Source organism: Ylistrum balloti, unplaced genomic scaffold, assembly GCF_031769215.1.
Source record: "Ylistrum balloti isolate Yb309-2 unplaced genomic scaffold, AGI_CSIRO_Ybal_v1 Utg370778, whole genome shotgun sequence".
NCBI classification, from domain to species: domain Eukaryota; kingdom Metazoa; phylum Mollusca; class Bivalvia; order Pectinida; family Pectinidae; genus Ylistrum; species Ylistrum balloti.
In genome coordinates, this window is record NW_026782455.1 from 337,210 (window position 1) to 353,775 (window position 16,566).

At 38.2% G+C, this 16,566-nt stretch overlaps 1 protein-coding gene across 1 annotated transcript; it reads left to right on the forward strand.

The window, feature by feature from the left end:
* The first annotated feature begins 305 nt into the window (after positions 1 to 305).
* On the forward strand, positions 306 to 9,393 carry LOC132558286 (nucleoside diphosphate kinase A-like). The gene is made up of 4 exons (XM_060222829.1): positions 306 to 521; positions 4,638 to 4,739; positions 7,281 to 7,393; positions 9,053 to 9,393. Exons 1-4 carry the CDS (start codon positions 339 to 341, stop codon positions 9,165 to 9,167), a joined length of 513 nt encoding a protein of 170 aa, XP_060078812.1. The 5' UTR covers positions 306 to 338; the 3' UTR covers positions 9,168 to 9,393.
* The last annotated feature ends 7,173 nt before the right edge of the window (positions 9,394 to 16,566 follow it).

Here is a 16,566-nt window from a genome sequence, read left to right on the forward strand (position 1 = left end):
TCTCGGTATAGTTGATTTCTTTTTAGTTCAGAGCCTAACAGTTAATGCAGGTATGTCTTTCCCAAATTGAGCTGATGTAATATGGCGTAGGCCTGGGTCATGACATATTATCATCCACCGCATGCTTCTACATGTATCATTTATTTATTTTCATAAGCTTTACGTCCACACGTATCGTCATATCTACACGTTTTTATACATCTGTGGTCTCACTCGTGGCGCTGTGGGTCTTTATTGAAACGACTTATACTTTACCGGAAGTTGTAAGCCTTTGTAGTGAATCACGTGGCCGGTGTTGAAATTTCCTCCGACCTCACGTTTCCTTTTACGTAGTCCACATGGTCGCGACCCTGCTGTCTATTTTTGCATCGTTCAACCGTTCACAAGTAAAGATGTCCGACCAGAAAGAAGTATCATTCATCATGGTGAAACCTGACGGAGTCCAGCGGGGGCTCGTCGGAGAGATCATCAAGCGGTTCGAGAGCAGAGGCTTCCAGCTTATCGGATGCAAAATGATGTCGGTAAGCTAACATTCATTTTCAGACACCGGCCGGCATTTTATTTCACCTACCAGGGCATGGCACGTGGAGTTATACGTCACGCACAGAGACATGTTGATTATGAAAAAAAAATGAGCCAGAGCTGGGAAGATGTCTTGCCAGTACATGTTCGACAAACATTGTACAAAAATGTACAACTTTGTATGCATATAATGTGACGTCATTTTTGTGTAATTAAAATCTAGACTCGATGTTAACATTTTAATAGGAATCCTATTTCCTGTATTGACACAAGTGTTCTAAGCTTTTGTCTTGTCCTTGGGAAGAAAGACGTCCGTTTGATGTGATTTTAAGAAGTAATGTTATGTAAAGCTGAAGTATCAATTAAAAAAAACCCAACTAATGACTAATATTTAATTAGCCTCCGCGGTTTGAAAAAAAGCTAAGTTACTTCATTTCGGAAAAGAGACTAACGTTATGAACACCACTTTCTACATGCAAATAAAGCTCAAGTTAGTGAAAAATGAAGTTTTATATAAAATTTTCTGTCAAAAAATAGGACAAGTTTCATTTTTGTCGTAATTCACCAAAAATTTGTATTGATTTATATAACTTAGTCCGCAATATGAATAATTCTGTTTGGGTCATTTATTATTTGTTAACAGTAATTGGCAGATAAATATATACACAATGTTTATATCTACAAATACTGAACTTAGTGCAGTCCTCTCTTTTGAGATATATGTAACATGTGCATCTGAGCAGCTTAATCGGGTAAAAGAGTGTCAAATTTAAAAGATGAACTTTTAAAAGTAAAGTTCTCTGCAGGAAAGTTGGGTTCCAGGAATGAAAAGCATTATAATATAATTGTTACTTGTATTTTAAAATATGTTGATAGAAATATTATTAGCTCACTTGGCCCAAAGGGCTTCTGCCATAGCGCAGCATTCGTCGTCTGTCTGTCCTGCATCTGTCAACTTTGCATTTAAACAACTTCTTCTGAAATACCAAAAGGCATAGAGCTATCATATTTGGCTGGAAGGTTCCTTTGATGAAGCCCAACAAAGTTTGCCAAAAGAAATTACCATGACCCATATTCAAGGTCACTGAGGTCAAATGTGTAAAAACCTTTAAACGACTTCTTCCAAAATGCTTGAAGGCCTAGAATCATTATATTTGGCTGGAAGGTTGCTTTGATGAAGCGTAATAAAGTTTGTGAAAAGAAATGACCTTGACCCATATTCAAGGTCACAGAGGTCAAATATGTTAAAACCTTTAAACAACTTCTCCCCAAATACTAGAAGGCCTAGAATCATTATATTAGGCTACTATGTTCCTCTTGTGGTGTCCTACAAAGTTTGCTAAAAGAAATTAACTTGACCAATCTTCATGGTCAGAGGGGTCAAATGTGTTAAAACGTTTAGAAAATTTCTTCTGAAATATCGAAAAGCCTAGAGTCATTATATTGGGCCAGTACGTTCCTTTTATGAAGTCCAAGAAAGTTTGCAAAAAGAAATGACCTTGACCCATAGTCAGGGTCACAGGGGTTAAATGTGTTAAACATTTAAATGACATTTTCTGATTATCCAAAACATCTAGGATAGTGATATTATTCTGAAATAGGTTCTCAATGATGCCCGGTAATAATTGAGAACAGAAATGACATTGACCCATATTTTAAGGTCACAACAGTCAAATGTGTTAAACCTTTGAACATCTGCTGATTAATCTTAAGGCCAAGGATCATAATACTCCCTAAAGGTTCCCTTTATGGTGCCCACATAGTGTGTGAAAAAATAGCTTGACCAATAAAAATATTTAAGGTCACTGGGGTTAAATTTGGTAAAATTATCAACAACTTCTGATTGAACAAAGGCTATCATATTCGGCCAGTAAAAGTTTCACAAAGGCTTCTATACAAATATGTAGAACCTTCCAATGACTTATTAAAGGAATATATTTGGCTGGAAATTTTCTTGGCACAATTTGGATAAATTATAAAAGACCTTTCACAGTGATGTAACACTGTTCCAAAAAATAGATTAGGCCAAGCCCCCTGGAGGTCTGAGGGGCTTGAGCTGAGTAATGTGAAAAACTACATGTTAGCCAATTACTTATGTTCTATTCACAGCATTAAAATGCAGAAAACATGATTGGAAAGAGAATTGCAAGAGCTTCATTTTGATTTAAGATTCTTCGTAATTATGGCATAAATAAATAAATTCTAAGTTGATCCCATTTGCTATGCAGTGTTTATAGGCCTACAGTAAACTGTTATCAATATATCTCCAGTAACGGGGCTTAACTGACCATGGTGACATCACTAATGATATGCATGAAACAATTTATTATTGGTTTTGAGTTAGGATTATGGTTTATAATCACACGTACCTTAATTTTTCCTGTCTTGATATTTAATTGTTGCTATATATTGTTGACTTGTGCAAGTTTCAAATATGTTGTATCTGTGTTTGTAAACAATGATCTAAAGGGCAAATAAGCTTCTGCTATCCTGGGTCACCCGTCCAGCTATAACTAAGAGTTTTTCTGCTATATTGTTTGTATATTGTTGGACCATCTTCTTTCCTTGATTTGAAAGAAAGCTATCAATTATATTTAACTGGAAACATAATAAGAAAGTCTCAGTTCAATATTGCACAGTTGAGGGGGCTGACTACTAAGGGACAGAACCAATATGGAGTAATTTGTCATATTGCTTTAAGCACCTACTGTGGAACATATGCACAGATATAGTACCGTTGGTCATAAAGATCCAGGTGAGCGATACAGGCCCTCTTGGCCTCTTGTTGATATTGAAAAATGATGGATTTTTTTTCCTACTTTTGCGTGTCATAAGTGTTCAACAAGAAAAATCAATACACATATACTTCGTATTACATCTGGAAATGTTATTACATTGAAAACTTTATAGAAATGACATACTTTTTTTTTTTTACATAATGTGAATTAAAGAAAGATTTCTCACCACACTCCTCTAGGTTTTTTTAATTAACAACATCTTTGACATGTGATTCCATTTTGAGAGATAATTAGTGTAATTGCCTGTGTCAGGTGATCAGCTTAGTATGATTAGGTGTTCCACTTATCACTGGCTATTGTCCAGGTTTCCATGACGCCAAGGTTGACTCTGGAACTGGATGTAGCCAGCTTTGACCTGGGGTTGAATGTGAATTCTGTCCATGTACTGCAGGGTTGTACTGTTGTGTGTAGTCTGACTGTAAATTTTACTTCCCTGGACAAGCAGCCTGAGTTATACACTACTACAGCTGTACAAAATAAAAGCAATTTGTTCTTAAACGAAAACCTTTAGCATTGTACATGGAACACTTGAGGTGTACCTCCACTCCTGAGAGTGCCACATGATAAAGGAACATAACCAAAAAAAGCGGGGGGAGGGGGGATACTGTAGTAAACAATAGCTTTGTATGCTATCTCTTGTATAATTGTATATTAAACTGTAATTTTGTATAATATTTGTGCCAAATCCTGATCTGGATGTCAATAGAGATGCTGGATTTCTATATTTCTGTAATGAAGTACTCTGTATGTTTGTATCAACACACTTAACAGGAATCCCTAGTCTTCAGTAGCTACTAAAATATGTCCAGAGTTGTGTTACTGAGAGGTTTTTCTGAAGTTACTGTGATGTTCTTGGTAAGGCTAATCAATGTCTATATTTCAACACATTAACATGTACCATCATCCACTGAATCACCACAGGCTCCTGGATGTACTGATAATTCACATGCTAACTATTGATGTGATAGTTTAGTAATGAACTGCTTTCATTTGGCATCCATTAGCTTATGAATGCCAACAGGATTAAGAGAATTTCAATTACACTGTTTATTGCTTTTATATTTAATTTGCCTTTACACATTTTGTCCTAACTCTATATGACTCTTCATAATTAACATGTATTCTGTGATAAGCCAAACAAACTGTATACATCAAAAACCATTTGATGCTTTGGAGTATTTCATTGTTCTGTATTAAGCCTCCCCATGTACTTTTAAATATTTGACATCATTGTTGTAGTGGGCACTTAAGTAATGATAAGATAGATCTTATTTGAAACTGAATAGATGTTGCACAATACCTTTATTGTTTCTTCAGCCGTCCAAGGAATTTTTGGAGACACATTATCAAGACCTCAAGTCCAAAGCTTTCTTCCCAGGATTGATCAAATACATGTCTAGCGGACCAGTCGTTGCCATGGTGAGTACCTAAAGCTGATTACTTCATTTTATTCAACTAATAAAAAATTTATGACACTTTGGAAATACTAATATATTTGGTAATCATTGCAATTTCATCTTCATCGGGTGTTTAAGAGATGAGAGACAGCCTGAATAAAGGTAAAGATAACCTGTAGTTGTCATATTTCGTCTGTTGTCGTGCATCATCCACAAGACCTTTCACCTTTTTTAACTTCTCAAGTTCCAACTGTGACAAAGTTGTCAAAGTGTTATTTTCCTGCTGTGGCAGCCACTGCTGCTATTGTTGAACATGATTGCACGATCATGGTTTTCCTGAACATCACACATTTTTAGCTCATCAGATGGTGGGCTATTCAAATCCCCCTCCGTACATGAACACTTTTTGTTATTGCTATTTTTTGAGAACTACAGCATAAATCTTTCTCAAATTTCATGTGTATGTTCCTTTTGGTCCCTAGTTACGCCTGTTTGATTTGGTACTGATCAGAAAAAGAAAATGGCCTCCTGGTGGCCATCTTGTATTTTGACTTTGAAAGTTTATTATCGCAATTTGTAGAGAAACTTTGCATAGATTTTTCTCAAATTTTATGCATAGGTTTATCTTGGTCCCTAGTTGTGCCCATTTCATTTTGTCACTGATCATAAAAAGAAAATGGCCAATGGGCAGCCATCTTGGATTTTGTCAAGTAAAGATTGTTATCCCTATTTCTTAAGAAGCACTGAATGGATCTCTCTCAAATTTCATATGTGTGTTCCCTTTAGTCTCTGTTTGTGCTCGTTTGATTTTGGAACTGATCAGAAGAATTAGACTGGCTTTCTGGGGATCATTTTGGATTTGGCAAGTTAAGATTATCATTGCTATTTCTAAACAAATGTTGTAATGACAGTATGACAAACATAACCACTCATTATCACTTTAGAATCAATATTTACCCATGTTTCAGTCACAAATATTCCATATATCATCAGTACTCTCCATTTTATTTTGGTGTACAGAACTTTCAGTATGCATAATTATGTACACCTCCTGATTTGGCGTATATTTTTGTGTTTGTCAATTATGTCAAAATTCAAACATCAAAACAACTGCACTGTGTCATATATTTTAACATTTGATAATCAAATGAACTGACTCCAGTGTCTCCATAATATATTTCCAAAACCGTCCTTATATATCATTAAATCACTACTTCTGTTTCATCCTTCATATAAACCATTACCTCTGAACTCCTATAAAGGAATATTACATACCATGCCCTTGGCAAAGGATCTGATTAACAATGTCCTTTTCATTTTCAATTTCCCCCATTTCCACTGGAAACATTAAACTGGAATTAGGTCGGAATGTTGAGAACATCAATTAAAACAAATTGTTTTCTGTTACCTTTACTAACTATAATTCAAAATTGTTTAAATCAAATACATAGAGGCCATTCTCAGTCTGTTAAATGCAGACTGACAACAATTGAAGTACATATGAAGTATTCTATTTGTATAAATCAAGCCCCTTACACTTACAAATATATATATATATATATATAAACATCTGCATAGAACAGGTGCTATATCATTTAACATGAGCTAATGATTTGTTGGTTTGTGTTGATGCTACCTTTTACAATTCTAAACAATTTTATTTTGTCAGAAAAGAGTGAGTGGATCACAATATGTGTCTCTACTGAATGACTGATTTTCTGTCAGTATTTAAAACATGAATATTTCAATTTCTACCAAAATCAGACCCAATGAATCTACTAAATGTGATCTGTTTCATTTACCGATGAATTTGACCAGATTAACAACATGAATCGTAAGGGGAGAAAACTCCCCAACTTCTTGACTGGCAATATACCACAAGTATGAGATTTAAAAACATCAAAATAGAAATTGAAATCAACATTTAATAACTGTAACTTTACTTTTCAAAAGATGTAGCGACTGAAGCCTAATATTTCTTTATCGTTAAGGTCCTTGGACGACACCGCACCGGGGAAAAATGCACACTGTCTTTGTTGCACACTGTGATTTAAATTTTCATTAAAGTTGTCGAAAAATATATTTAATTTTGTTCTTATTTAAGTTTCATTGAATGTTAAGTAACCACACTGAAATATATTTCAACCTGTCACAATAATCTGTCTTCAAATGACGGACTATTTGCCTGTATGACGTCAAACAATATGACAAGAAACGAAAATGAAAGTAAAAGATAAATTGCGTCAGTTCCCATGCTATAGAAAAAAGAAGCGTGAATTGAAATATAAGGATTGAATCTTGCTTATGTCGATTTCATGGGATGATAAATTGAGTTGGTCTTGAGACAAATCCAACATGAACTGCTTTGCAGTTCATTAAATTTGTCTCAAGACAAACTCAATTCATCATCCCATGAACTTGACATAAACAAGATTCAATCCTTAAATGCTATCAGTCCAGATATAATCCTTAAATGCTATCAGTCCAGATTAAATTTTTACAACATTCCTAAAGAATTTTCATATTTTGTTTCTGATAAGAAAGTTGGACTTGTCTTTTACAGGCTTGGCAGGGAAAGAGTGTTGTAAAGACCGGGCGTGTCATGTTAGGTGCCACCAATCCTTTAGACTCTAACCCAGGAACCATTCGAGGCGACTTCTGTATAGATGTTGGAAGGTAATTTTATCATTTACAGTGATCTTTTAAACTTCACTAAATCAAAATTATTAATTATTTCTTGTGTCTGGTGAAGGTCTTGATGTGTATATAGTGTCTGGTGGAGATCCTGTTGTTTACATGGTGTCTGTTGGAGGTTGTGTTGTGTATATAGTGTCTGGTGGAGATCCTGTTGTATACATGGTGTCTGTTGGAGGTTGTGTTGCGTGTCTGGTGGAGATCCTGTTGTTTACATGGTGTCTGTTGGAGGTTGTGTTGGAGATCCACATGGTGTCTGTTGTGTTGTGAGATCCTGTTGTATACATGGTGTCTGTTGGAGGTTGTGTTGTGTATATAGTGTCTGGTGGAGATCCTGTTGTATACATGGTGTCTGTTGGAGGTTGTGTTGCATGTCTGGTGGAGATCCTGTTGTATACATGGTGTCTGTTGGAGGTTGTGTTGCGTGTCTGGTGGAGATCCTGTTGTATACATGGTGTCTGTTGGAGGTTGTGTTGCATGTCTGGTGGAGATCCTGTTGTATACATGGTGTCTGTTGGAGGTTGTGTTGTGTATATAGTGTCTTGTGGAGATCCTGTTGTTTACATGGTGTCTGTTGGAGGTTGTGTTGCATGTCTGGTGGAGATCCTGTTGTATACATGGTGTCTGTTGGAGGTTGTGTTGCGTGTCTGGTGGAGATCCTGTTGTATACATGGTGTCTGTTGGAGGTTGTGTTGTGTATCTAGTGTCTGGTGGAGATCCTGTTGTATACATGGTGTCTGTTGGAGGTTGTGTTGCGTGTCTGGTGGAGATCCTGTTGTATACATGGTGTCTGTAGGAGGTTGTGTCGTGTGTCTGGTGGAGATCGTGTTGTGTATATGGTGTCTGTTGGAGGTTGTGTGTGTGTCTGGTGGAGATCCTGTTGTATACATGGTGTCTGTTAGAGGTTGTGTTGTTTACATGGTGTCTGTTGGAGGTTGTGTTGTGTATCTGGTGGAGATCCTGTTGTATACATGGTGTCTGTTGGAGGTTGTGTTGTGTGTCTGGTGGAGATCCTGTTGTATACATGGTGTCTGTTGGAGGTTGTGTTGCGTGTCTGGTGGAGATCCTGTTGTATACATGGTGTCTGTAGGAGGTTGTGTCGTGTGTCTGGTGGAGATCCTGTTGTATACTTGGTGTCTGTTGGAGGTTGTGTTGAGTATCTGGTGGAGATCCTGTTGTATATATGGTGTCTGTTGGAGGTTGTGTTGTGTACATGGTGTCTGTTGGAGGTTGTGTGTGTGTCTGGTGGAGATCCTGTTGTATACGTGGTGTCTGTTGGAGGTTGTGTTGTGGTGGAGATCCTGTTGTATACATGGTGTCTGTTGAAGGTTGTGTTGCATGTCTGGTGGAGATCCTGTTGTATACATGGTGTCTGTTGGAGGTTGTGTTGTATGTTTAGTGTCTAGTAGAGGTTGTGACGTATGTTTAAAGGTCTGGTGAATTTTGTGATGCATGTTTGGTGTCTGGTAGAGGTTGTATTTATATTATATAATAAAATTGCATGCCAAAGGTGTTAAATGGCATGAAAAATATGTTGTAATTGAGCCCAGAAAATATTTCTATCACTTTTTTTTTTTTTTGACAAATAATTTTATCCAATTTGAAATATTTGTTAATGCTTTTTATCTTGTCATTCATTAGGAACATCTGCCACGGTAGCGATTCTGTTGAAAGCGGAAAACGCGAGGTTGAGCTCTGGTTTGGTGGCAAAACAGAAGAGTATTCATTATGTACAGAGAGTATGATTTATGAATAAATTCACTGTACAGAAAAGGAACTGTGGATGAGATTGATGTCCAGAAGGAACCGTGCTCTTCCTGGTTGTATGATCTGTGATAAACCTTTACAACATTTTGATAATGATCTTTTGGACCAGCAAATATGACACTGTGTACATGTCGCATGGAAGTGCTTACATAAATGATCATGAAATATATGCTATACAAAATCTTGCATATGAATTAAAATTCACACATAAATTACCTTATTTGTTGTAATCTTAAATTAAATGGAAGAGTTTGCTGTGTAAGGAACAACAAACTTAGGAGAGAGCATCGTAACTCCTGTATTCTAGAATGTTCACATTTTACAGAAATCACCGCGTTGTCTGTCAACTGTTTACCATAACTCCTGTATTCTAGAATTTTCACATTTTACAATCACTGCGTTGTCTGTCAACTGTTTACCATAACTTCTGTATTCTAGAATGTTCACATCTTACAATCACCGCGTTGTCTGTCAACTGTTCACCGTAACTCCTGTATTCTAGAATGTTCACATCTTACAATCACCGCGTTGTCTGTCAACTGTTCACCGTAACTTGTGTATTCTAGAATGTTCACATTTTACAATCACCGCGTTGTCTGTCAACTGTTCACCGTAATTCCTGTATTCTAAAATGTTCACATTTTACAGAAATCACCGCGTTGTCTGTCAACTGTTTACCATAACTTCTGTATTCTAGAATGTTCACATTTTACAATCACCGCGTTGTCTGTCAACTGTTCACCGTAATTCCTGTATTCTAAAATGTTCACATTTTACAGAAATCACCGCGTTGTCTGTCAACTGTTTGCCATAACTCCTGTATTCTAGAATGTTCACATTTTACAATCACCGCGTTGTCTGTCAACTGTTCACCGTAATTCCTGTATTCTAGAATGTTCACATTTTACAATCACCGCGTTGTCTGTCAACTGTTTACCATAACTCCTGTATTCTAGAATGTTCACATTTTACAATCACCGCGTTGTCTGTCAACTGTTCACCATAACTTCTGTATTCTAGAATGTTCACATTTTACAATCACCGCGTTGTCTGTCAACTGTTCACCGTAATTCCAGTATTCTAGAATGTTCACATTTTACAGAAATCACCGCGTTGTCTGTCAACTGTTTGCCATAACTCCTGTGTTCTAGAATGTTCACATTTTACAGAAATCACCGCGTTGTCTGTCAACTGTTCACCGTAATTCCAGTATTCTAGAATGTTTACATTTTACAATCACCGCGTTGTCTGTCAACTGTTCACCGTAATTCCAGTATTCTAGAATGTTCACATTTTACAGAAATCACCGCGTTGTCTGTCAACTGTTTGCCATAACTCCTGTGTTCTAGAATGTTCACATTTTACAGAAATCACCGCGTTGTCTGTCAACTGTTCACTGAACTCCTGTACTCTAGAATGTTCACATCTTACAATCACCGCGTTGTCTGTCAACTGTTCACTGAACTCCTGTATTCTAGAATGTTCACATTTTACAATCACCGCGTTGTCTGTCAATTGTTCACCGTAATTCCTGTATTATAGAATGTTCACATTTTACAGAAATCACCGCGTTGTCTGTCAACTGTTCACCATAACTTCTGTATTCTAGAATGTTCACATTTTACAGAAATCACCGCGTTGTCTGTCAACTGTTCACCATAACTTCTGTATTCTAGAATGTTCACATTTTACAATCACCGCGTTGTCTATCAACTGTTCATTTTACAGTAGTTGTTACGATCCCTGTTAGTTCAATGTAAATAATCAGCTATTATCGTATATATGGAAAAGAGTGCACGTTGGAGTTGTCTCGCTTTGACAACATTCACCCGCGATGCACAACCTACACAACGGCATACTTCATCTTTCCTGATGTTTTAGGCTGTACAGTGACACGACTTTTTGGGATCATCATTTCGATAAGTCGTGTTATTATGTAAAACCAGCACTCCTTTAATGTCCAATTGACCACATAATTGAGATAATCATTTCATTAAATCGTGCTATTATGTAATTAACTTCTCATGAAATATCTTTCGTATCTATTGATATTTGAGGGTGTAATGCTCATAATAACGGTAAGTGTATGAAACCACAAGATACCCCTCGATCAGTGTATGAAACCACAAGATACCCCTCGATCAGTGTATGAAACCACAAGATACCCCTCGGTAAATGTATGAAACCACAAGATACCCCTCGGTAAGTGTATGAAACCACAAGATACCCCTCGGTAAATGTATGAAACACAAGTTCCCTTTGGTCAGTGTATGAAACCACAGGATACCCCTCAGTAAATGTATGAAACCACAAGATACCCCTCGGTAAATGTATGAAACAAGTTCCCTTTGGTCAGTATATGAAACCACAGGATACCCCTCGATCAGTGTATGAAACACAGGGCCCCTCGGACAGTGTATGAAACCACAGATTACCCCTGAGTAAGTGAATGAAACACAAGTTCCCTTCGGTAAGTGTATGAAACACAAGGTTCCCTCGGTCAGTGTATGAAACCACAAGATACCCCTCGGTAAGTGTATGAAACACAAGGTCCCCTCGGACAGTGTATGAAACCATAGATTACTCCTCAGTAAGTTTATGAAACACAAGGTCACCTCGTTAAGTGTATGAAACCACAAGATACCCCTCGGTAAGTGTATAAAACCACAAGATACCCCTCGGTCAGTGTATGAAACCACAAGATACCCCTCGGTCAGTGTATGAAACACAAGGTCCCCTCGGACAGTGTATGAAACCACAGATTACTCCTCGTTAAGTTTATGAAACACAAGGTCACCTCGGTAAGTGTATGAAACCACAAGATACCCCTCGGTCAGTGTATGAAACCACAAGATACCCCTCGGTAAGTGTATGAAACCACAAGATACCCCTCGGTAAGTGTATAAAACCACAAGATACCCCTCGGTCAGTGTATGAAACCACAAGATACCCCTCGGTAAATGAATGAAACACAAGGTCCCCTCGGACAGTGTATGAAACCACAGATTACTCCTCAGTAAGTTTATGAAACACAAGGTCACCTCGGTAAGTGTATGAAACCACAAGATACCCCTCGGTCAGTGTATGAAACCACAAGATACCCCTCGGTAAATGAATGAAACCACAAGATACCCCTCGGTAAGTGTATAAAACCAGAAGATACCCCTCGGTCAGTGTATGAAACCACAAGATACCCCTCGGTAAGTGTATAAAACCACAAGATACCCCTCGGTCAGTGTATGAAACCACAGATTACTCCTCAGTAAGTTTATGAAACACAAGGTCACCTCGGTCAGTGTATGAAACCACAAGATACCCCTCGGTAAATGAATGAAACCACAAGATACCCCACGGTAAGTGTAGGCAACACATACTCCCCGTTAAGTCAATGATATGAACAGCTCTTCCTTCTACAAAATAGCGATATCTATATTAAATACCAATGAAATCAAATTCTAGAAAATGATACAGGACTTGTAATAAGGTTACTCCACAGCAAAAACTGGTTACATTACGCACTTCCCAATTTACATCAATAACATTTACGAAGGCACATAATTAAACACCATGCATGTTTATGTAGGGTTGTAAAATGCATCACTATTTTATATACTTCCTTGTTTTTGTTACTGTCATAGGATCATACTTCTGGCTGCAAATTGTTTACACACAACACATTGTTGCAGAGACATACCACCAGTGAGGTGGCGAGACATACCTCAGTGAGTTAGAGAGACTTACCACTAAGCAGTTCGAGAGACATATCGGCAGTGATTTGGAGAGTCATAGCTCCAGTGAGGTGGAGAGACATACCACCAGTGAGTTGGAAAGACATGCCATCAGTGAGATGGAGAGATATACCCGAGTGAGTTGGAGAGAAATGCCTCCAGTGAGGTGGAGAGACATACCACCAGTGATTTAGAGAGACTTACCACTAGGGAGTTCGAGAGACATATCAGGAGTGATTTGGAGAGTCATACCTCCAGTGAGGTGGATAGACATAACACCAGTGAGTTGGGGAGACATACCCAAGTGATTTGGAAAGACATACCATCAGTGAGGTGGAGAGACATACCTCCAGTGAGTTGGAGAGACATACCCAAGTGAGTTGGAAAGACATACCATCGGTGAGTTGGAGAGACATACTACCAGTGAGTTAGAGTGACATACCATCAGTGAGTTGGAGAGTCATACCCAAGTGAGTTGGAAAAACATACCAGAGGTGAGATGGAGAGACATAAACCAGTGAGTTTAAATGACATACCATCAGTGAGTTGGAGAGACATACTAAGTGGTTGATGGAGAGACATACCCCCGTGAGTTGGAGAGACAAACTACCTGATTGATGGAGAGACATACCACCAGTGAGTTGGAGAGACATACCACCAGTGAGTTTGAGAAACATACCACCACTGGGTTTGAGAGACATACTACCAGTGGGTTGGAGAGACATACTACCAGTGGGTTGGAGAGACATACTACCTGGGTGATGGAGAGACATACCCCCGTGAGTTGGAGAGACATACTACCTGGTTGATGGAGAGACATACCCCTGTGAGTTGGAGAGACATACTACCTGGTTGATGGAGAGACATACCCCCGTGTGTTGGAGAGACATACTACCTGGTTGATGGAGAGACATACCCCCGTGAGTTGGAGAGACATACCACCTGGTTGATGGAGAGACATACCACCAGTGAGTTGGAGAGACATACCACCTGGGTGATGGAGAGACATACCACCAATGAGTTTGAGAGACCTACCACCTGGGTGATGGAGAGACCTACCACCTGGGTGATGGAGAGACATACCACCTGGGTGATGGAGAGACATACCACCTGGTTGATGGAGAGACATACCACCTGGGTGATGGAGAGACATACCCCCGTGAGTTGGAGAGACATACCACCTGGGTGATGGAGAGACATACCACCAGTGAGTTGGAGAGACATACCACCTGGGTGATGGAGAGACATACCACCAGTGAGTTGGAGAGACATACCACCTGGGTGATGGAGAGACATACCACCAGTGAGTTGGAGAGACATACCACCTGGGTGATGGAGAGACATACCACCTGGGTGATGGAGAGACATACCACCAGTGAGTTGGAGAGACATACCACCTGGGTGATGGAGAGACATACCCCCGTGAGTTGGAGAGACATACCACCTGGGTGATGGAGAGACATACCCCTAGAAAGTTAAAATGGATAATACTGAATAAAGTTCGGGGGGAAAGTGTGTAGTAATGGATGGTTTTACTCTGTGTCTTATAGGTTTAATAGAGTTATTGCTGTCTGGAGCTGTTCGCGTCTAACGTTGGATGAAGGAATGTGACAAAGAGTGTTTGGAAGATGTCCCCGGTCAGAACGATAATTGTAGTACACAGCTGTATTACTCTTTAGTAGTTAGTAACAAGAGGCATGTATATAGATCCGTACACGGTATACTAGCATGTCATGGGGATTTGTTCTCAACTCCAGGGAACTTCATTTGTAATCTAAAATACGTTGTAAGGTTTTGATAAAGTTTGACAATGATATATTATGCTATAATGATAAAAATAATCAAATATAACATTATAACATGAAATGAAAAAATAAAATGATTAAAAATTAAAGAATAGAAAATATTGCATAAAGGCAAGCCTCTTTGATTGCTTTCTTCCATATCAGTCTTGACTCCATTAACGCTGGAGGCTCCATGGTCCAGTCGTCCCTTAATTCTACATGACGTAATAAATGAAAACGATATTTTGTTAGTTCCACTCACCATTCTACAGACGTAATGCCATTACCCCTCTCGGATCACTCATGTAACAAAATGAAAATCGTTGTCAATTATGATTAGTCAAAACAACAATCGCTGACAACTGGCTTGCAAACTTCGATCTCTAACAGAACAAACGCTGATTTCATTGTAAGTCACGTGACTTCAGCACGTTTCATCCTTCGAGGTCTTACCGGTGATGCTATTGTTCCAAATTTATTCATAGAGTTTAAAGAAACTAGTGGAAAGCACCTTTCAATCACAAAATAATTACACAGTAATGAATTAGATTACATCTCTAGTATACAACTGTTTCTTCCCTCTGAGGCCCTTAGAGCAGAAATCTCGAAGGCGAGTGGAGAATAATCAGGATTGGTCGAAAACAATGTTAAAATAAAGAATTAGGGAGATGCACAAACTTCATTATTCCGTTAATTTCGTCAATAATGTATCGTCCTAAACAACGCTTAGGCGGAAATACACTACTGTGTAGCAGTATAAAGGTTGATATTGGTAAAGATTACATCTGAGGACCTGTAAATTAAATTCGTAATCTAAGTCCATGCATTAAATTGTGCTGATTTATAGAACAACTGTACAATTATTTGTGGAATACAATATTCGTATGAGTGAGTTAGTACGAGATGGATTAAACGAGGAGAATAGCTGAACAAAAGAGGGATACATTTGAATAAGTAAGTGGATGATAAAACAGTGTTCCGGTAGAGTTAGCGTCCTTAAGACCAGAGTCGATGTGGTTAAAAAAAAGCACAACAAAGAAAATACCGATATGTCAACAGAAACTTAATTCATACACAAATTCGATTAAATCTGGGGTAAGATATGAACACAAAAAAGATTTACACCGTGATTCCTGGACAAAGTACAAAGAGAATTAGACCAGGTGGTCCGAAAGAGTAAGTGTCTTCTTCTTCGACGACAGCCACCATGTAAATCTGGGTTAATCCAAGAAAGAAACGTAACGTATGAGAATGAGAACAAGACTGACAACAACGGTATGACGAGGTATGATAACAGGTATCAAACATGTTCGACTTAAGTCACTATGACAACCCTAAAGGTTCTTCATAATCTTCATCAACCTTCACCTCTTTAAAATCTGTTTATCTGTCAGTTGTTGACACCTTGAATCGAATTTCAAATCCGTGTAGGAACAGTGTAATTATAGACAAGCCACGACGAAAAGGGATATTTTCATCATCCTGTATCTCTCGTAACCTGTAGTTTATTGCTGTCAACTGTCTAACACAGAGCAATTACCTGAATTTAGAATCATTTGTTACCTGGAAGAATAATTGTTACCTGTAAGCACCACAGGCTAAGAAAGTGGGATGTTGTTGTGAACCTGCAATCCTTCCCTTATTGGTTTCTGATAACAGGAGCTGTAGGCGGGACGAACCAAATTTAACACGGAGCACATTTCCCTCTCTCTCCATTTAGCTGTATTGTTTACTTTTTGCATGTTTTCTGATACGGCTCTCTGAAAACAACTAATATTACCTGTCTTTTGTAAATAGATATAGAAACGTTATACAAAAAAGCAAAAACTGAATAATTATACAAACATAGAAACGCTTCACAATTTAGCTAGGTAAT

Coding starts and splice junctions, on each gene's coding strand:
- LOC132558286 (XM_060222829.1), top strand. CDS start 339: ATGGTCGCGACCCTGCTGTCTATTTTTGCATCGTTCAACCGTTCACAA. Junction 522..4,637: donor TCGGATGCAAAATGATGTCG/GTAAGCTAACAT, acceptor TTGTTTCTTCAG/CCGTCCAAGGAATTTTTGGA. Junction 4,740..7,280: donor GCGGACCAGTCGTTGCCATG/GTGAGTACCTAA, acceptor TGTCTTTTACAG/GCTTGGCAGGGAAAGAGTGT.